We start from the raw sequence: 22,654 nt of genomic DNA on the forward strand, positions 1-22,654 counted from the left end.
AACAGATCTCAGACAATCATCAGAATTATCAGGTGACTGGTCCTTATTATTTTGAAAAGCACCAACTTGGTTGAAATATTGACAGTCAATGACCAGTACATCAGTCAGTAGCGATTAATCTGATTACATCCATGCATAATTCTCTTAATTCCCATATTTCATTGATTCTTACTTTCCTTTCTTTACTGATTTACATCTTTTAGCCACAAAGGGAGTACTTCTGGAATATTGTTTTTAAACAGTTTGTAATTTATAGGAGCTAAAAAAGTGGAAAGTTGCTGACTTGTTTAAATCAATAGCAATATTGAAACTAAACAAAAATGTATTATTAATTTATTCGCTCTTATTCAGTAGGTCTGTCTGAAAATGTCCAATATTGGATCAGAAAGTTTACATGATTTGATTTAACTGAAAAGATTTAGCCAAATTGAGTTGATTTCAATGATTAACAGTCAATTCTGTTCTCAATGATATACTGGTGTTTGTCTTAAAGGTAAAGCCACTTCTTTGAAATCTCCCTCCACCTCTTCAAAGCAATCAAAGACTACCAGCAAAGCTACTACACAATCAAGCACTGATGTTCATACTAAACCCGACAAAAAGTACAAATCTCGCAAGTCTTTTTCCAAGCCATCACAGTCTCCTGCTCGTGTCAGATTGATTCCTACAGTTGGTATTGTTCCTTTGCCTACAACAGAAAACTGGAAGAGCTATTCTCACGGAGGAGTGTAAGTACCCTAGCTTGTTGTATCCTGCTCACTATCATTCTAATGAAGGTATTGTGGTTGTGCCCACAGTCAGCTGGTGCACATGTGATAATAAAATAAATACAATATTTACTATATGGGAGATGCCATCTTGAATGCAGCATAAAACTAAATAAGAGACAAGTTGTGAAACACGTTTTTCAGATTCCTACAAATCAGGACAAAAATACCAATCTTTCACAAAAATACGGTCCATTGGAATAATATTATGCCAGCCGATAACAAAATTCGGCCGAATTCGTCGTTATTGTGTCCTTAATCCCTTGAATACGAACATTAATTACACGAAGAACATAGAACACTTTCCTGGGGTATTTGAAACCAAAAATTGTCATTCCAGCTCAGCAGCCAACATTGCGGAAAAACATGCACTCTGTGCCGCCATCTTTGTTACCTCAATCAGAACCCCCTGTAACCCAGCATGCATCGGTCACAAAATCACAACGTGCATTATGTCGCCGTAGGGCGGCATTTTTTGGTACTATGAATGAGGTATTTCCAGAGGTCAGGGTTTGTTTTTTCATCGCTCGTCTCGTCTGCAGTTGGATTATTTACATTTGTTTTTCAATGCGACTTAATTTCACTTGTTTTTTTTCAATTTTGGGGTAATTAATGTCACCGGTGATTGAGTGATAAAAAAAATCGGAGTGCTGCAAATCGATCAATACATGTTTTAAATTTGTGCAAGACGAGACTGACACTTGTAAATAAAGCATGGGCGAGTGACCAAGCATCACTGACAAAGGGCAAGCATTACGGCCGAGTGTCCAAGCATCACGGTACCATGTTGCTTCATAGGCCTGGGGAGAACACTGAATGTCAAGATGGCTGGTTAACATAACTTCTCATTTCATTTTATATACAAAATTCTATGAACAACGACCACTGTCCATCACTTTTAATTCAAAGCATGAAGTCTACATGCCATTTTTGCCTGAAAATTATTATCAGTTTGATGATTTGTGATACTTGTCAGGCTGACAACCATGCATTCAGGTTTCTGCTAGAACCCTCTTGCAGTTTTTATTTTATGTTTGTCTTAAGAATCTTTCATTTCTCAACACAAGATTTATTTTCAAATTTTATTCTTCAGAATACATGCATTAGAGAAGTTATGTATCTATATTTTGTTTATTTGGAAAGACCTACGGGCACAAGTTCCCATTTACAGGCTCCACACACACATACATCAAAATACAATAAATAACATTCAAAAGTATACTATAAAATACATCTACATTTAAAATATCTGAATTTAATGTTCAAGAATTAACTGATTTAAAACTACTCAAATTACTAAAATTATAAAGTTCTGATCCAGTTTGCAATAAATTATTGAAATTGTTCATGCATCTCACAAGTGGAGAATATTTAAATGTATTAATACAACAGCGGATGATTGATTTGGGTTGTCGAAAGCGTTCTCTGAAACTTGTATCATATGTGGTGCACTTCACTCTTGTACAAAATAAAAAAGAAGTGGGTGAAGCAATATCTCCAACTTGTCACAAGGTGCAAAAGTGTTTGTTTCTGAGTGTCCCCGTCAAGTCATTGTATGGTTTATGGTCAATTGTCCTACATGTATCTAGTATCAATAGTTGTGTTCACGTTACACGAAGTACGGGCTAAGATTTAAGTTGATTTAGGCTTATCTAGCATATTTGCATTTCGGCTAGACCCAATTGCGTCTAAGCACAGGGAGGGCCAGTCGTTAGCACGGGCTAAGGGGCGCCATTAGTCGGTGACCTTTGGTAAGTCGCTATTTACGAACGAAAAATGGATGACACGCGCAAGGTTCTATTTTTGCTGCTGGCATGTTTCGTTCTAATTTTGAAGCGACGTGCACAGGAACGCGAGAGAAGACTGACCCAACTTATTTGGATGCACAGAAAAAGTGTACAACGGCGTAACAGAATACAGAGTTTTATTATGCATGTCGTAGACAGAGAACCAAATTTATTTTGCTTTACTACAGCGACCCGATCAGTGTGGAAGCGAACGTGGAGTAATGACTGGTGGAATAGTCGTTATAGTCGTTATACGAACATGGGACAATGCAACATTCCTCAAAAACTTCAGGTCTGTTAACTTTGGGAATGAGAAAGTTGGACGTATTTGATCACGTGCACAATTTTCACACCCGAAGGTTGCCGCAGAGAGCGCTTAGCCCTGGGCTAAGCGTTCGCGCACACTTCGTTAGCCCATGCTAAGGGTCTTAAATTCGTATCAGATTTAACCAGTACTTAGCATTCCTTAGCTCTACTAAGCGTTCACGCACGTTTTCTTAGCACGGGCTAAGGAATTTGACCTCTTAGCCTGTGCTAAGAAGCTGTGCGTGAACGCAACTAATATGGCAGTATGGTTTTAAATGTAAATATAGATTGTCATAATAATCTAAGCTTTACTCAATCAGAAAGCTGTCAATGTTTAGTTATTCATTGAAGGTTCATGCTTATATATTCAAATGACCATTTTAAGTTGATTGATTGGTTTAAATAATGTACTAATGTGCCACACACTGCATGTAGCATAATGTTCCAATCAATTATTCTATCCCTAAAATCTGTTAGAACACAGCTTAAGGCAACTCATTGTTAACTAATATAAGAGGGAAATGGAGAAAATATGTGATGGCTGCTTAGCCGAGTACCCCCTCACAAAATGTTTTAAATGTAATTTTTGATCAGTATATGACATGTATGGAGGAATATTAATTGTTTTCAAACGAGAGCTTACATCTTAATATTAACTTGATAAAACAATGTACTTACAATAACAATCACTGCATATGCATATTAATGGTTTTGATTTTTCCTGTAATGAACACTTGTGTTTATGGTAAATCGTAGTCTGATTTGGTTTTCAGTTATGCCCCATCAAACAACAATATAAAAAAAAATGTTTTCTTCCACATTGCACTTTTAAAACAAACATGAAACGCAAAGGTTTGCAACAAATATATGTTATGTACCATCAGAATTTACGATGTAAAATTACTGGAGCCTGTGGGAAAACATTCTATCAAACTTAATTGTTGAAAGGTTTTGGATGCATGCTAACTCTGTGCGAAGCCAATCCCGCCTTGTTGTTTTACTGCATGATTTGACTTGCAACCACAACCTTTGACCAAATAGGTCAAGTATGTTATTTTCCAATCACAATATATGCTGTATTGTATTGATTCACTTCTCAGCTGTATGTGATTAATTTTCATTAACACAATAAATTATTGATATTATAGCATGACCTGGTAACATTGATTTCAACAAAAAATAATAAGTACATTGATGTGAGACACTGAGTGGGGAATATTTATCATTTGTATCATGTTCCAATGAGCAATACTGGGCAAATTAATCATCCTCCAATCAGACAGGTTTTTTACTTGTCTGTTATTGTTTTTGCTTTTTGCAAATGCAGTAAGACATTGAAAATGACATGTCCGACAACAAGGTTTCAAAGGCTCGTCATAAATGTTGTCATTTTACAAGGGTTGATGCTTTGGTGATTGTGACCTGAATTGAACGATTGGGCTTTGATTTACTGGACATGGGCAACAACATGGTTAAGAGCGATAATATATCAAAAACTGTCACAGTGATTGTGTTTTTCCAAGAATTCAGTTGTCAAATTTTCCTACACGTATTAAATGGAAATGAATTGTGCCTAATGACAATTTATTGGGGAAAGGGTTCAAACTGACATGTAGCCATCTCTAAAACTATAGTACATGTATTAAATGTCAGTTGAGTGAGGTTGTAATCATCAGTTTGAGTAACACTGTTGTTCAAGCATGTACTAAACATGCCTTATGAATATTCAAATTTACCTGTGGCAGAGAGGAATACAGCTTAGCTTTAGTGATTTAACTTAATGTACATGAATGATAATATACATGAATGAAAAAATATAAACTTAAGGTAGAAGCCTAGTCATAATTTTTGACAAAATTGGTCATAAATCGAATGACAATGTTCATTAGTTTATTATGTACAATCATGAAGCTAATGTCTCATGGTACAATGAAAAAGCATTATTTTTTGTGTTAGTTATGCTTTTTGAGAAAACTGTTCTAATATTTCTTGAAAATTGATATTTTTAGAACAATTGCATAAAACACAATGTTAAAGAAAAATTGCATTTTTTTACACCTTTTAAAACCCAGATTTTTTAAATAATTCAGAACAACAATTTATTGCAAAATGAATAAATTCTGTTTTTTTTTTAAATTGATGAGTAGGATTCTACCTTAATAATAACAAATTATCTGGGTCCAGAGTCTGATTGAGTGGCATGTGACATTTAACATTTAAACTTTGACATTTGCCCTATTACCTGCTTTTAATGTTTCTAAACAATTTTTGTTTAAACTTGTAATGTTTCATTCCTTGCTGCATGTTTATATCATCACTATAAAATGTAAACACAATGCTTGCCTTGTGCATGCTTTCAACCTCTGTTGCCTTGTGTCATTCGTTTGCTTGCAGCTTTGTTTTCCTTGGATTAAGAAAAAAAAATTGAAATTTGGATAAAATACAAACAGTATGTGTGCATGCTGTGACATTTTCTATATCTTTGTTATAGTTCCTTTGAACTGAAAAAAGTTGCTGGTAAAGAAGACATTTTCACAGTAAAAGATCATTCAACTCAAGGTCAGCACTGCCCTTTATTTTTGTATTGCTTTGTTTTTATCCAACACCGGCCATACCACACTATGCATGTTGTGTTGTGTGGTGTGGTCGGTATAGCTTCTCACCCTTGCTTCCATTGTTTTGTTCTGTTTTTCTATCACTATATGTATAATGTGCTTTTCAGTTTAGTTGTGGTTGCTATTGTAAATTGCTCTTTTTTTTTTTTTTTTTTCTGTAAGCAAGTTTATTGTATGTGGGTGGCCATTGCTTCCTGTTTAACCCCACCTAGAAGCAGCATTTGGGTTAAAAAAAAAAATTACCTTGTAGATCATACATGAAATCCATACATGCATTAAAAGCCATTTAACAGACCAAATTTTAATAAAAGGTACATATTGCCAAATGCATTTACCTTACTTTGTTTCACTAAAGGAGAAATCCCGCTAAAGGACTTTAAACTAGATAGGGTATGACACGACACGACAAATCCAATTTTTGTTAACACAACAAACCAGGCATCTTGTACGTGAGATTGTACCCTCACTCGTAATGCAAAGCAATGTCTGCATGATTTTTCAACCTACAACATCTTTTGACTTGATAGGTAAATTATGTTATTAACCAATCAGAATCTTGTGTTGTACCAATGCAATTCTGAGAATAAATGTATCACAACATGGAAGTGAATTAGAGAATTATCAATATACATGTCTGATCTATTGAAATTGATTTTGGTGAAAAGACAGCATGATTTTTTTTTAAATTGGTAATTTTTAAGTTTCGAAAGGTAAACTAAATGTAAAAAAGAATTAGTTAGTGCCCATCACGATCAATAACAGGTAATAGTCAACATGTAGTTTTCCTGTTCACACCAAATTCACATCAGTTGCTATCAATGCTGTATATATTTAGCTACCTGTATCAGAAGTGTCAAACAATGTTCATAAACTAGATTTTATGACTAAATAGTTTGGTTAGTTACGCAAGGAATAGGCACTTAACCAAACATAGGAAGGCCCTAAAAGTTGGAGTAGGGTACTTAGTTGAGTATGGTGCTATATCAGATGAGTACTTGATGAGCCTACTCTAGAAGTTTTCACATCCAGACATCAGAAGTACAAATATTATCTAAAATATAGGACTTTTATTGGTTAACAATACATTGTTTATAGCTGCAGTACTGAGATGACATACTGTTTTGTATCACCAGTAAGGTTATTTTGACCATCATGTTACTGTAAAATACTGTATTCTCGCTTGCAACTAATTTTTGCTGAAGGAATAATTCAGTCAAATAAAATCCAGCGAATGTACCTGTTTTTTCTATATTTTACATTCAACTTGTCAAAAATCAGTGAAAATAAATTCCATACAAAAACCCAAGAAGTCTTTCCAGTGAAAATTAATTCTAGCTAAAAAGTATTTTAGAGTAAATAGCTACAGAAGTGAAGCAATGCATCTAGGAACAGCAATGACTCATAAAAAGCGATTGCAAAGCAGTGATTATTAGATTTTGGATTTTATATTTAGCCCAGATTAGTGTATTTTTTTTCAAATAATTTAACGTAATTTGTACTTTGTTATGAATGGCAAGCAACATAAATTGTATATTGCGAAGAAGGGTTAAGATATGAGTAAACTATGGAAATTTGTGTTTGTCATGTTGTATCCTATTTAACTAATTAGTATGAAAAATGGGATGAAAGTGTTCATGTCTGTTATGTATGGATTTCATCAGACGTCATTTCACAGCTGTGTTTTTGGAAAGTGTTCAAAAGTTGGTACAAATACAAGACATAACGATAATGGTACTTGTTCACATCATTTTGTTTTACCTTATCTTGTCATTTAGTGGTAATTTTTGTCCAAAAGATCATTCAAACTTGGTTGGACCTCTGACGATATCTTCAATTCTCTATTTTTAGTAAAAAATGCTATTTTCGACTTTTTTGAAAACTACCAGTTCAATTGCATTGATATGTTATATTTTAGTACATTGGGTGATTCCTATCAGATTTGATTTGCCAATATCATTTACAAGTATACCCTATTTTTTGCAAATATTGTATTTTTTGGTAAAAAAATTATATTTTTGAATTCTTCTTGTACATTGCCAATTATTTTTGTGAACGATTTTAACAACCAAAACCAAACTACTTTTTTGTGGGTGTGTATTGCTTAACTTCGCTACCACAATGTTCTTGTAGGACAGCAGAGCCAATTTTTTGTTTTTTTCATTCATGAGTTGGCTTCTACATTAACTGACTGGCAGCCATTTTGTTTACTCTCTAAATCATTTGATCAATTTTGTTACAATGAAATTTCATTGATATTCATACCTCTGTTCTCTCAAATCTAAATTTCACATAATATAAACAGGGACTAACCATGTCATTGACAATTACTTGTCAGGATAACAAGATATAAAAAAGAAATGCAATGTCATCAGTAACAATATAACATTATAAAGCCAAATGGAAAAGATAACATGGGGCACAACAGGAAAGTGACTGTACAAACACAACTACAAGACTGGGATCATACTACAAATAACTTTATTGATAATTTTTGTTCATTTAGGTCGCATTGAGATGAATGCTCATGCCCAGAGTCATAAACCACGCAGACAACTTGCTCGCAAATCAACTACCAAACCTGCTGGTTTTGAAGCCAAACTCTGTGCTGCAAAGCGTTTAGCTGTTTCCTTACCTGATAGTGATACAACACCTCGAAAACGTTCTACATCACCACTAACTGATCCTGGAAAACGTTCAGCTTCCCCATTGGATAATACAAAACTCGGTTCTTCACCAGTATTTGATTCTGTTAAACCTTTTTCTGACAACACTAAAACTATTACAGATGAAACTGACTCTACCAGGTCTCAGTCCCCTACCTTAAGAAAGTTAACAAAAACCAAAGTAGTCAATGGTGATATTACAAATAATAAGCTAGACCTTTGTAATGGAGATGTTGAAAGAAAAAAGTCAACACTTGGTAATGGGGCTGTGAGAAATGAAGAGAATCCACTCGCCAAAGTATCACAACCTACAGTTCACCCTGCTGTAAAAAAGCTCCAGAAACCCCATACTAGGTCTAGAAGTCCTTCACCGTCACAAAGTGCCAACCACACAAATTCAGCACCATCCCAAAATGGCTCCTCAAACATCATTCTAACTGCAGACAATGGTAGCGACACTGACGGCCAATCTAATTGCTTAGTGGAAACATCCGTCAGAAAATCTACTCGACTGTCAACCTCTCCCTACTGTAGAAGTAAACAAGTTCCTGACTCCATAGATGTTCCTAATTCTAAGCTTCCTGATAGCAAAAAAGAACATTCTGAAGAATTGTTAAACAAAGATAAGCAACCTACCTCGACAAACGATAATCAGTTGAAATGTAACGAACAGGAAGGACCTGATGAATCGGGCAGAAGCTCCCCGGAAACAATAGACCTTATTGATTTAGATAATGCTCCTGTAGAAAAACTGTTTACAACAAAGGCTCTTAGTGGTATTTCAAAGCTAAAGAAAACACTATATTGTTCTGAGAAATTAAAATCTGTTGTCAATAAAGCTGTTAACTCACTGCAACTCTCAAAGGCTCTAAAAAATGTAAGTCCAGTGCCTGAGGAGGCTGTTAAATCTCCAGGAGAAGCTGAAATACAAGATCCAGAACTCACACATGTGATGCAGTTGGACAAAATGAACAATCATGTCACTGACAATGTTGAAATAAAAAAATCTGAGGAGGAAGGAGACGTAGAAAAGAACCAAGACTGTAGCAAAGTTAAAGTTAACGATAACCCACGGTTGGATAACAGTGAACCACTATTGGTTAAAAATAGACTAACTGATATTGTAGGAAAGCAAAGTGAAGAAAAACAATTGCTGACTGATACTTCAGAAAAGCAAAGTGAAGAAAAACAATTGTTTACTGATAGAAAGCAAAATGAACAGAAACAACTTCTAACTGTTAAAAACATAGAGATCATAGACAAGATTGAGTTGGAGAAAAGTGAAGTTAGCAAGCTATCCTTGCAGGAAAAAAAGGTTGAAGAAAAAGTCAAACATATACCAGAGACAAGTGCAGAGATAGACGATGAAATTAAAGGTAATGTGAGTAGCAAACAGGATGTGAAAAATAATGATTTGAAAAATAATATAGTAAAACAAATACAGGAAGTAAATACAGTTGGCAAGGACAACGAAGGATTGGAGAAAAAGAATACTGAAATGGGAGTGATGACATTTAGTGATATTGACAAACTTTTAGCAGGGGAAAAAGAACCAACTGTGACACAAAAGTCCAGTGCAAAGGAAATTGAATCACAACATAAACAGTTACCGTTAGTTGCTGTCAAAGATGATCACAATTCGCAAGTGAAGGGAGTTGAATTGAAAGAAAAAACTGCACTGGAGGGCAAACCTAATGAACCAAAAACAGCTAAAAAAGAATCTTCAAACACAATTGAAAAACCTGATGATAGTATAGACATTGGTATTGATGAGGATGTCAGTATAGTTAGTGAAGTACATAGGAATGATATCTTGGTGTCAGCAGATGAAGTGACACTAGTTGGGAAAGAAGATTGTTCAACGTCAAAGCAAGAGGGTATTGATGAGCAACCAAAAGAAGAAAAGAATATTGGCAATATGAATGGATTACAAGGTAAGAAAGAGACTGCCTGATGACTACCTTTGGTCTTTATTAACTGATTTAACCACAATATTTTAATTCTTATCTCGCATACGCAATTATCAAAAACAGCATGGAAAGTCGTTGCATTGTTGACCATAGCCTAGGACATAAATTATACAAACATGTGGTACATGAAATTAGCATAATCTTGCCATGTCAATACTGTTCCATTTCAGAATATTTCATCACTATGAGTAAATGAATTTTAAATGCTTACCCACTTCCAGTTGAATATTTCTGTATGTTCTTTCAGATGAAGCTGTAGTGACAGAAGAAAATGGAGATGTAGAAATGTTAGATGTAGAAAACAATTCTAAGATGAAAGATGAAAATCAACCGGATGATTCAAAAAATAGCATGAAAACAGAATCCATGCCACCACAACTTGATAAAATAAAAAACTGTCATGACGACGCACAACAAATCAAAATCACCGTTGAAAACAGTAGTGTAGATTCTCCAGATATTGCTGGTGTATCGACAGAACAGAAAGTCAAGCGATCTGCGTCGCCCCTTCCATGTGAAGATACAAGAGAAGCGAAAAAAGCTAAATTATCTGGTTTGATGAATCATGTTGACGATAATAAAGCATCTTTGAGTAAGAGTAAGTTTTTCTTTTATTATTGGTGCTATGGCTGTCAATGTTTTATTTTAATTCTCTTGTTTTTTCAAAAGCAGAGTCCTTAAAGAGTTATTGTGTCTTTGTTCTGAAAATAAAGAATGACATGATGTAGTGTTTTCAAAAAGAATTTAGGTATGCTTCATTAGTGTTGATACTAGTTACATTTTCTTGTACATTTTGGTCAGAACAACATAAAACTCCTGTCATTTTAACCCAATGTACCAAAGACATTTTATATTATGTTAATCATTGATTGTTTTTCATGATACAGAGGCAATAGAAGAAATAATAGCTGCACAGAAAAAGGTAATATCAACTGCTTAGTAGACATTTTTAGTCCCCGTTCGGGCGCAGTCCAAAAACAGGGACTTATGTTTTGGTTTCTGTGTGTCTGTGCGTCTGTGCGTCGGTGCGTGTGTCCGAACCCGTATCTTAGAAATGCCTGGACCAATCACAATTATACTTCACACATACATCATACATGATATTATACATATGCACATCAATTTGTTTCACGATCTGATTCAAGATGGCCTAATGGCGGCCATTTTTGTTCTAAAAATCATCAAAATCAAGCATTTCTCTCGGCTGTTTACAGATGGATTTTGTTCAAACTTAGTATATACTTTGGACATTAAAGGACCTTGATGCACATCCTTTTGTTTTCAGATAAGATTCAAAATGGCTGACTGGCGGCCATTTTGTTTTGATAAATGTGGTCCTAGTGCCATATCTCTGACTTGCTGTGACTGATTATGTTCAAATTTCATATAGATATACAGATATATTCAATATTGGTTTGACGTTCCTATTAAAAATGGCCGAATGGTCCCATTTTTGTGCTAAAAAATCGTCTAAATCGAGCATTTCTCGGCTGTTTAGAGTTGGATATTGTATATACGTTGGACATTATGTTAATATGTTCCAGCTATATTACTATAAACAAAACTATACATCTTAAATTTGATAACTAACAGGGACTGTGCCATGCATGGCTTGTTTAACTTAATTTAACTTGTTGAAGTAAATATCACCATGTTGTAAAACTTGTAACTCTTTTGTTAATGGCTACTTTGTGGAATGAAAATGCATTAAAAAAAATGTTCACTTTAATTAAAATGCTAAACAATGTCACCATTATTCATGAAATTCCTCATTGGGTTTTGAGCAAATGTTTTTATTTACCTACCTAAAACTTTGGTGTAGGTTTCAAGTAGAAGATTTTTTAGTGAGCTAACTTATGTATTATTTAATTGCAGGAAATATATCAGCATATATTAAAAGTCTGTGAAGAACACAGAATGCATGATAAAGCTACTATTACTGCATTGAGACGACAAGTCAATACATTGTTGGATCAGAATAGACAGTGGGAACAACGAGTGAAACAGCTGAGAACAAACACGCAGATGAAAGTTAAAGAACAGGAGAGGCTGCAAATGAAAGCACTGGTATGTCACAATAGACTAATTTTGAGTTGCTTGGTTGCTACTCTTATGAGTTGACTCCCATGTCTGTGTACAAGTGTCTGTCTGTTCCTGTGGAGCCATTTCTTGAACATGCGTTGACTGATTTATTTTACATTTGCTACAAAGCAATTTAGACATGGCAAAGGGCTTAATTCTAATCCTGCTACTTGAAACTGGTCGACAATCAATTTTTGAAGATAGACTGGTGCATGTCATTAGTAATAACAATGGTTGTTTGTTTGTTATGAGGGACACTAAAGCGTTTCTGTTGTTCGCATGTTTGCAAAGATGATCAGTCAACATGCATCAGTACAGTTGATTGGTTGCTTATTTGCAGTAGTACATAACTACACTCAAAATTACTACTAAATAGTATCTAGTTTGCAGACACACACAAAAATATACACTTCCATTTTTCTACCACTGTGAGTCTATGTATGTGTGATTTCTTACTTGCCACATACTAACAAGTCCAAGCTTCCATTCAGGCAGCAAATTGACTTTAAAATCATAGGAGAAAGATTGTCTTGTGGGTAGGTTTGCTTGTTACTTTTCAGCTTTCATTGTAGGTGCCAGTGTCCTAATTTTCAAAAATATTCACAATAAAAAAGCCTCCATATATTTGCAAAAAGAATGTAGTTATATATAACCATAATGCTCAATTAAATCCAGTGACCTGTGTGGCGCAGTGGCCGCAGTGACCTTTCAATGTATGATCTTGGCTCGACCATAAATGCAGTGTAGTCGAATTAAACCATTATGTGTTTGCAAAAAAAAAATTTGCAATTATTTTTTCAGATGCCTAAAAGAGTGGTCCAAAAGGAATACAGATCTCTTGGTGTGCAGGTAGATGTGCTGAAAAGTCGACATCTGGACAAAATGTTTGATATGTCGTCAATGGGAGCTGCCCATCTGTCTTCAAAGACGCAGAGTACACAGGCAGTTTCTACCTCTTTTATTGCCAAAGCTCCACAACCACCACAACAGGTATTTTTAACAGCAGCAACTATTATAGCAAGTACAGTAATTTTATTTTACTATTGTAGAGGGAAAGGTCTGGCGATGTATCTTATCATTATAATTCTTTACTTTCTATGTATGTACATTAATCTACTAAGTGTTGTCTTTTCGTAGGCATTACCAAGTGCTTCGGCAGCTGTACATCCTGCTATGACAACGACTACAGCAATCCCTGTGACAACTCGCTCAACACCCATCGTTTTAAACACAATTGTTGTGACAACAGTTGCAGCTATTGTGCCCAGTCAAGCATCACAACTTGTGAGCACTCCCACTACAAGCACTGCATCAATGCCACCTGCAAAGCTGACATCCATGTTAACAACACCATCTATGGTAATGCAAGTAAGTAACTTGTTCCTTTTAGAATTTTTATCTACTGTAGAGGGGGGACAAGGGGGTGGTGGTACAGTTTTACAGGAAATAAAAAAGGCTTTTTACAAAGAAAAAAAGACATTTTTACAGTTTACAGTGAAACTTGAATTTTGCAGTGAATTGTGTCATCTAGTCATTTTACAGTTTCAAAAATGTAATTTCCTAGATAATTCTTTACGATTTTTTTTATTTGGATGTAAATTCTTGTACGTACCGAGAAAAATGACACATTTTTAAAGTGTACGAAAAAAATATTTGATTGATTACGTCGTACGTCTAGCCTGTGATTACAGAATTACGAAATTTATTTTTTCAATTTACGTTGTACGAACAAAAAAATATTGCAATTACGATGAACGAAAATAACCTTTGCCCCCCCCCCCACTGTAAACTGTTGTGTAATTTTGTGAGAGATAATTTTCTCTGAAGTCATATAACACTAAGGGTCAGTGACTTTTGTCTTCAGAATGCCATAAAATCATCAAGTTAAGTGGTTTACAGTATTTTACATGTACATCGTTTATCTGCAAGTTTCAATTAAACTTTTATTTGATGGTCTAAATTTGCACGAGTCGTTGGAAAATTTATTAGCAATATACATCCAAAGTTTTTAGTTTCAAATTGCTGTGGCAAGGGTGAATCCACCAATATTTACTGCAATTCACTATATTTGTAACATCATATCCCAATGAAATTTAATGAAATGGTCTCTTTAAAATGCAGAATTTGATGTTCACATTTAGGTATGATTGTTTCACATATTTTCTAAGGATACTATTTTTATGAATACAAAATACTAAATGGGATTTTTTGTTTTTCTTTTAGCCCTCTCAACAAAGGCCCAAGCCATCAACAGTAGTGGTACCAGTTACAACAGTAAAGAGCCAACTAGGACATCCAGTAGTGACAGTAATTGCACCAAGCACAGTGGCCTCAACCTCAACCCCTACTCCTACCCCTACCCAAGCCAAAGGATCAACTCAACCTGTCAAAACAACTCCACCTGCCACTAAGAATAAAGCTGTGGTGATTGATTTAACTGATGATGATGAACCAACACAGTCAAGTACACCAGGGGCACCAAAGCCATCACCGACAAAACCAGCTGCATCACCACAACAACAGAGACCACAGCAACCATCCCCTCAAAAGCAAACACAGCTTAGGCAGCAAGGACAGTCACCACAAGCACAGCCACAGGGGCAACCACAAAAGCAGCAAGTACAACAACAGCTTCCACAGCATCAACCAACACAACAGCCACTTATGGTTTCTCAGCAACTGCAACAACAGCGATTGCAGCAACAACAAGATATTCAAAACTTTCAAAAACGAATTCAGCAGCAGCAGCAGCAACAGCAGCAGCAGCAGCAGCAGCAACACCCAAATCTACAGCAGATACTAAATCAGCAAAACCAACAACGAACTCAACAGCAGCAGTTCATTCAGCTTCAGAAACAACAGCAGCAGCAGCAACAACAACATCAACAACATCAACAACAGCAGCCGCAACCACTCCAACAATTGAGAAACCAAGTCAATACATCTCAAGTAGGGTCTCCGCCAGTACTGATTTCTGTTGCTAAATCCATGCCATCTCAAATAGCAATGCAACCTTCCTCAATTTCATCTGCATCACCTGTCATTAATAATCGATTGATGACTATCGCAAATACTATTTTTTCTAGTCCTTCTGTTGCAGTAAACACTAGAACAATGCCACTCTCTGTAACAGCAGCACTTTCACAAACACAGAGCCCTCGCATGGCCGTGCCTCAAACAATATTAGTCTCTGCCCCGTCATCACTTACAACAGTTACTCCAGTTGGCATGACAACAAGTGTGTACAATATTGGCAGACCCTCGACTACGAATGCTGTGCAACAACCCATTTCCTCAACAATAATGGCAGCCAGACCACCGTACCCTCTACATGCTGGAATGCAGCAAAGGATGCAGGTGAGAAGATTTTTACTCTGACACACCTGTGCTGTTAAAACATATTATGCACATGCATTCAAAATGGTTAAATGATGGCAATTTCAGTGCTGAAAATTTATTCTATGCCATTATTGCACATAGGTAGATTTTGTTCAAACAACAGCTTCTAACTGAAAGGCATGAAATATTTCTTGTAAATCAGTGTTAGCCTTTTCCTGCCATATGCTGAATATGGTAGACTAAGTTTGAGCAAGCAATACCCTGCATTGGATTGTTTTCACATTGTGCATCTCAAAGAGTAACTATTTCTTTGTGATACATTTACATATCATAGAATATGAACTGTGGCTCACTAGTTTGCAGAATCATGCAAAATTTCACAAGGTATGGAAATAGTTCGGTACCAGATCTTAGGCGTGCATGCACTAATTAAAACCTTATCTCCTTCATGTATTTACTGTTCGCATTCACCTCTTGTAAGTATATGTCATGGGACAAGACACTACCATGTCATCTTTCAGTGAAAATGTATAACAATTGTGTTATGTTATGGCTTGTTTGAAAAATCAAACAATGAATAATCTCTTATCAATATTTTGAAACCTTGTTTTGTTTAGAACCCACAGTCGCAGCCCCGGGTAGCCATGTCTTTAGCTGGAATGACACAGCCAGTAACAATGGCCCAACAGTCAGCCACAGGTCGAATGCAGCTACAGCAGTTACAGAGACATCCAACAGTTACTCAGGTACAAATTTCTTTAATTCATACACTGGCTTGAGTATTTTTGATCTGATTATGAATAGCCAACTAGTGGTCGTCATTTATTCAGAATTCTTAAACATTAGTTGCAAGTGCAGTTTTTTTGGGTTTTTTTTTTTGCTGCTTTTATAGAAAATGATCTATTTGTAGGTCAAAAAATCTCTTGGTTCATTTCTGCTTTTTGAAAGAATATTTATTCTTTGTGCCATAGGACAGTACCTTGTACTTTAGAACATGTTGATTTGTTTCATAATTTAACTCTGACTAATGACCATATTTTGGTTTGAAAAAATTATAATTTGTACATGTTTAAATATGACAATTCAAAATTCTTATTATTTGCCAAGTTTTTCATCATAAGATTCTAATTCTTCATTATGGTATATCTGTACTGTGTGATGTTGTGGTTGGCATGATTTGTATGTCTTTGAATGTTTTCAGCAAGGAGGAATAGTGCAGACTGTTGGATTACCACAACAAGCAGTTCCAACAAGTATTCATCCACGATTACCACAGCCACAAATGCAGCAGCAGCAACGCCCACCAGCACAACCAATGCAAGTTGTTTCTCAATCAACACTCTCACAATTACAGGCACATTCTGGGATTAATAAACATCCTACCGAGACTATGCGTTTACTTAAGGTTAGTATAATATACAATGTACCCCACAATTATTATAATATCACTGTTATTCAAAATATGAACAGCATTACGCTTGTACTCAATGTCACAGACACCTTAGAATTGTAAACATGACATGGGTGCATCGCAAATGTATCAAAACAGACTTTATTGTAGCAAAACAACTTCAACAACATTGGAAGCAATTGCTGTACATTTACCAACAATATTGATGATAACTTGCTGTAGTGTAGCAATATTTAGTTGAACATAATCGTTCAAAGAATGACTGAAACGATAGTAATTATCTATGCATTCATTTGATGATTTTCTTGTTTAGCATATTAGAGCCAAAAAAAAATTGTTTTGTTGAAATGCCTTGTGAAAGGTAGCTATATTTGAAAACAACAGTAAATTTACCCTGTGGCCACAGTAAATTGTATCCACTGTTGCGAAGATATAATCTTGCGTCGATGTTCTATTTCCTATCATAAGCTTCTCTTTCCAAAGTCAAATTATAGCAGCACAGACTCAGCTATAAAATGTTTTGCATGCTACATCAGTGTTCTTCTCATGCTTGTGGCTAATTTTCATAAAATTCAATTTTCTTAGAATTAGACACAATTTATACCTGTATGTACAATTGATAGCGCCCCCCCCCCTCCAATTCTTTGTTTTACTGCTCTCTGAATGTGCTGGAAATTTGCATACCACAGTTTGATTGATTTATTTTACTCACTTAAAATGCAGGTTAATTGTGCTTGCTAATAAACATATCAACTGCTGAATCAGCAAGTAAATAAATAGCTGATTTTGAAAATGCTGAGTCGTCAACGGTCAAATTGATGGATGCATGTCTGTTAGGATCTCTCCATCACTGTTCATGGACCATATATACTTCAAAAGTAATTTAACAGTGATGACAGCTTCATTGTTGTTGAATTGCTTCTGATTTGCTTTCAACTTTCGAATGCAACACAAACACTTACTTTCAGTCAGCAGATTAACAATTAAAGTTAAGATTAGTTCAGTCAAAGTGGAATGTTTTCAGAGTTGCAATCTGTTCAGTGTAAATCACATAGTGGCCAGCTACCCTTAAACGCTTTAGGGAGAACACTGGCTACAAATGGCCATTCCAGATACCCTGAATCATTCATAGACATAATTTGGTTTGTGATTTCTCATACGCTAAGTAGTGCTTGTTACATGTATGCATGTATAGCTGCATCTAACTTAGATCACTGCATTTAAAATTTAATTATTTTGGGCAAGGTTGTCTATATGCTTACTTCCAATACCAGCTGCACTAAATGCTTGCTTGTTTCAATAATATTCCCTTTCATGGTGGCACATGTATTACAGGAACATCAACGCAGATTACTTGCACACAAAGCAAAATTACTATCTAATTTAAAAGAAAAAGAACCTCATGGATCTGATCATAATGAGTTACAACACCAGATCCAAAACATAACTGTGAGTACTGCAGTTACTCAATATATCCATTTGTCCATCCATCAGTCTGTCCTGCTTCACTGTTTCATTCTAACATGTTGTTAGTTGAAGACACGCCAGTACAGTGCACTGTACTGTACTGTACTGTACTGTACTGTACTGTACTGTACTGTACTACAGTCATATTGTGTAGTGTACTATAATTTTGCCAACTATGGTGTTAATTTTTTTTGTTACAATTCAATATATTTTATTCGATTTCTAATTTGAATAAGTTGAGGATGTACTACTGGTACATCTTATTATTCTATGAATATTTTAAAGGTCCATCGTAACTTGAAACATACGTAAAACATGGTCACAGTTGACTGTCATTATAATGATAAATTAATTTACATAATTGCATGTTATTTAAATGATTAATAAATCCACAAAGTCAAGCATGAAATACCAGTCGAGAATAACTTCTTTAGTTGATAAACAGATATCTACTTTTTACTATAAATTAAAACATTGGTCACAGAAAATATGACTTTTTAAAAAAAATCAATGCAGCAACAACTCTGCTACTTATCTATTAAATGTGCAAATTAATATAAATCTTTGTTCTAATTCTGACAACTATTCAGCGAGCACTTTCATAATTTTTTCAGAGATGTATAATTTTTGTTGTTGAGCTTTCTAGAGTTTTTGCTAACCATGGTGTGGAAACAAACAACTGAAATGTACAAAATTGTTTTGACTTTTATGATTGTTTTATTTTACATTTTTTAAGAGAAGAAATTGTATTTTTTAATGTCTTCACAAGTACTCATTTGTATGTTCATGTTTGTTTGTGTGACAGTTTAAAACAATTTTCTGTGGAAATAATTAGTGTGAGCTTTACATCAAGAGAAGAGCTGCTATCCCATTAAGTGGAAGGTTGTTGCATCTACGAGATCCAGAAGTTGACATTTTATTTTAGAATTTATAGGATACTACAGTGTCTTTATTTTATTTTGCCATATATTAGAGCCAAGTTTTAAATGAGTACATAATTATAATTATACATACATACATAATTAAGTTACTTTTTGTTTAAAATAATATGCTTTCTAAATGTCTAAATTTCCAACTTAAGTCAATTTTTATATTCCTATACCATGGGCAAGCTTATAATACTTATCACACATTATCCTGATTTGTCACAAGTTATTCAGATGTTTTATATGTTTATTTATTTTTTGTAGCAACAAGAAGTACAAGTTCAAGGCCAGATAAATGCTGAACGACTTGCTGGACCACCAAGATATCAGGATGCAATGGCTCAGCAAACTGTTTTGCGACACCCCGCACCTCTTCCAGTCTTACCAACACCACCAAGAACTGTTTTGTTACCCCACCAACTTCAGTTGCCTTTACCTGGTAAACCAAATCTGAAAATTTCAAAAGTGAACAACGGAATTGTATTATCCTGGACCATGACTATTGACCCGTCTTGGGCACCCATTGAATACTATTTTCTGTTTGCCTATCAAGAAAGTGAAGGATCTCCCAGTACTAATCTATGGAAAAAAATAGGTGATGTGCGTGCACTTCCATTGCCTATGGCATGCACATTGACACAATTTCAGCCAGGAAGTGTGTATCACTTTGCTGTTTGTGCTGTGGATAACTTCAAGAGACCAGGTCCATTCAGTGACCCTGCCAGTATAGATCTAGCAATTCCAAGATAGTTGGAAGTTACCCAGCTTTACTCAGGTGTATAACCATTATTTGGTGGCAAAATCTGCTTTCCTCGCAGTGACTTTTATCCATACATCTATGGTAAATGTGTTGTGTATCCACAAGTCTGTACAAGGTAGTATGATGAATTTTTATTTTCAGTTACTTCACACTAACTGGTAAATGAGTGTAACCTGCTTTTGTAACAGATGAACCTTTCATATAATGTGTGTACATGAAATAAACTTTCCAGTATTTTAGATTTAGTTCACATGGCAGAGACTACTTGGAGATGGATGACCTGTAGTTAAAACTTGTGTATATAGTACCTGTGCATTGGGGAGGTGAAAGTGCTCCCCAGCTATCCAAGTGTGTATGGTGTGAAGATGCAAGTAAAATGGTATTGGTGAAATCTGTTGGATTGGGATTACCATCCCGAATTATAGATGAAGAACCTGTTTGAGCCTATGTTACTGCAGTTGGTGTGGATTTAAACTGCAAACAAGGCATGCACAGAACAGTCAGTAAAACGTCTTGCCAGTATTGACAAAGGCCAAGTGCTTTGTGGAAATACAGTTATTCCACTTGTCAGTAAGTGTATTCTCTAGGCCACAGACTTAAAATATGGCCTACAAGTTTTTCTGAATTATATGGGCCACCACGGTTACATTGGTATCATGGCTTCCAAGCCACTCATTGAATAAAGTATGAGGCATAATTATTTAAAAGATTTCATTTTTATAAAAGAGTCATTTCTATGTACTGTTTAGTGTGACACTGTAATGAAAAAAGATTTTTTTCCAAGAAATTATATATGCGTCACTATTAAAGAGACGAAGAACCAGTTTTTAAAGTATTTTTGTACTTTTTGTTTTGTTTTGTTTTGTTTTGTTTTGTTTCGTTTTTTTTAGTTCTCTAGTTCTCTCAATATGAAAACTATGTCTGTCTGCAAATGTGTTGTCATTAGATTAGCATTTTGTTCACATACAAAACATATAATTTGGAACAAAATCGACTGTGTATAGCTTTACCTTTCACTCCAACTGTATCAACTTTATTTTCATCACTTGTATTTGTTTCTATCTAATGTCCATAAAAGTGTTTTCCCTATATTTTAAAAAAAAGAATATTATTCTGTATTTAAATATTTCATCAACATGAATAAAATGCTCAAATTAATAAATGGTATGGTTAGTGTTTTCTTAGTGTTGTGTGAGGGCGCTTTAACTGTTAGCAGCTATGTGGTCATACTGCTTTGGAAACCAAAGTAGTGCTCAGTTTTGTGTATACAGTAGTAATGTAAAACCTAATTTGATCCAGAAACAATGTGTTAATAACGTTAATTTCCATCTTGCATGCCTCAATAAACTTGGCCATTGAAGTGTATGGTTGCATAAAATGGGTTTTCAGATTGGTTTATCCCATTAGTTCATTAACTGATATTAGCTAATATACAATTCTACATGCCACTACATTTTAATCTCAATAGATGGACATGATGCTCTTGAATACAAAAAAAAAACAAATCCTTGACATCCTTTTGTACTTGAGAATTTTGTATCCTAATTGACATTTTAATTTGCTTATGAATAAAACTGCATTTTTTCAAGTCTGTAAATAATTATCACTATATTTAATTAACATCAATTATGTTTTTGGATGTGGGTATGGTAATCAGGTGGTTGCTTTGAAAATGCTTATTGTAATCCATATACAAAGTTGCTAAATTATGATTTTATGCATAATGAAGATTTAGGTGAGCTTTGAAGTTGCATGTTGTTTTATTTTATGCAAACTGTTAAATTTCGAACTTTGCTCAAAGATTAGTTTTAAGATGTTAATGGCAAATCCCAAAGTCTCAATGTGTTGATGCTGTAACAAGTTGCAAACCGTTGCTATCAATAAACGCCTCATTCATTACTAGTTCGTTTTGAGCCAGTAGTATTCATTGTTCATGTGGCAAGCACGTCCAATCAATGTTTATTTCCGTCAGTGATATTCTATTTCAACTGGCATTAGTGAATAGTACACTGCAAAGATTATCATGGGTTAAGTAAATAAATGTAACAATTCAAACGTTAGGAAAGTTGTTGAATATTGTTTTTAATTAAGTAATACTAGTATTTAAATACGTCACGTACAAGGAAAATGTTTTTTTGTTTATGTTCTGGCTATATTTATTGGAGTGTGTAATTTGTCGATAGCAACCTCCCAAGTTCTATAACCTGTTACAAAAATGTTTAACCAGGTCCTAGCCTTTTTCTTTGAAGCTACAATTGCTGTGAACATGTTCAGCGTTTGCAAATTCTTATAAAGAATAACATGCCCAATTTTGAAAACTGCAAACAAATTGCAACACCTCGTTAAACGCGTCCATCTCTAACCTAATAACTTGAGTATTTTTCTGTAAGATCTTGCTAAAATAAATCGAACTATGGTCTTTTCACCAAGTGTTTTGTGCGAGTTTAAGTATTTCATGTATATACATAAGCAAAATTGAAGTATTATTGTAATCGCTGGTGATATTTCCCTAACAACCTAATCAATCCACGTTGACTAGTCTAAATCTGAATTTAACTGAA

At 34.9% G+C, this 22,654-nt stretch overlaps 1 protein-coding gene across 1 annotated transcript in view; it reads left to right on the plus strand.

Annotated features, from left to right (window-relative positions):
- LOC100369197 (uncharacterized) overlaps positions 1–21,255 on the plus strand; it is a 42,219-nt gene extending 20,964 nt beyond the window's left edge. Inside the window, exons 5-17 of the mRNA XM_085502510.1 lie at positions 494–728; positions 5,352–5,419; positions 7,979–10,072; positions 10,356–10,706; positions 10,996–11,030; positions 11,984–12,175; positions 12,992–13,180; positions 13,328–13,558; positions 14,414–15,547; positions 16,147–16,275; positions 16,731–16,934; positions 18,276–18,389; positions 19,598–21,255. Of these exons, the coding sequence (XP_085358636.1) occupies positions 494–728; positions 5,352–5,419; positions 7,979–10,072; positions 10,356–10,706; positions 10,996–11,030; positions 11,984–12,175; positions 12,992–13,180; positions 13,328–13,558; positions 14,414–15,547; positions 16,147–16,275; positions 16,731–16,934; positions 18,276–18,389; positions 19,598–20,083 (5,462 nt within the window). The 3' untranslated portion in view covers positions 20,084–21,255. The remainder of the gene's footprint in view (positions 1–493; positions 729–5,351; positions 5,420–7,978; positions 10,073–10,355; positions 10,707–10,995; positions 11,031–11,983; positions 12,176–12,991; positions 13,181–13,327; positions 13,559–14,413; positions 15,548–16,146; positions 16,276–16,730; positions 16,935–18,275; positions 18,390–19,597) is intronic.
- Positions 21,256–22,654: the final 1,399 nt, after the last annotated feature.

Source organism: Saccoglossus kowalevskii, chromosome 8, assembly GCF_978046115.1.
Source record: "Saccoglossus kowalevskii chromosome 8, keSacKowa6.1, whole genome shotgun sequence".
Lineage (NCBI taxonomy): Eukaryota > Metazoa > Hemichordata > Enteropneusta > Harrimaniidae > Saccoglossus > Saccoglossus kowalevskii.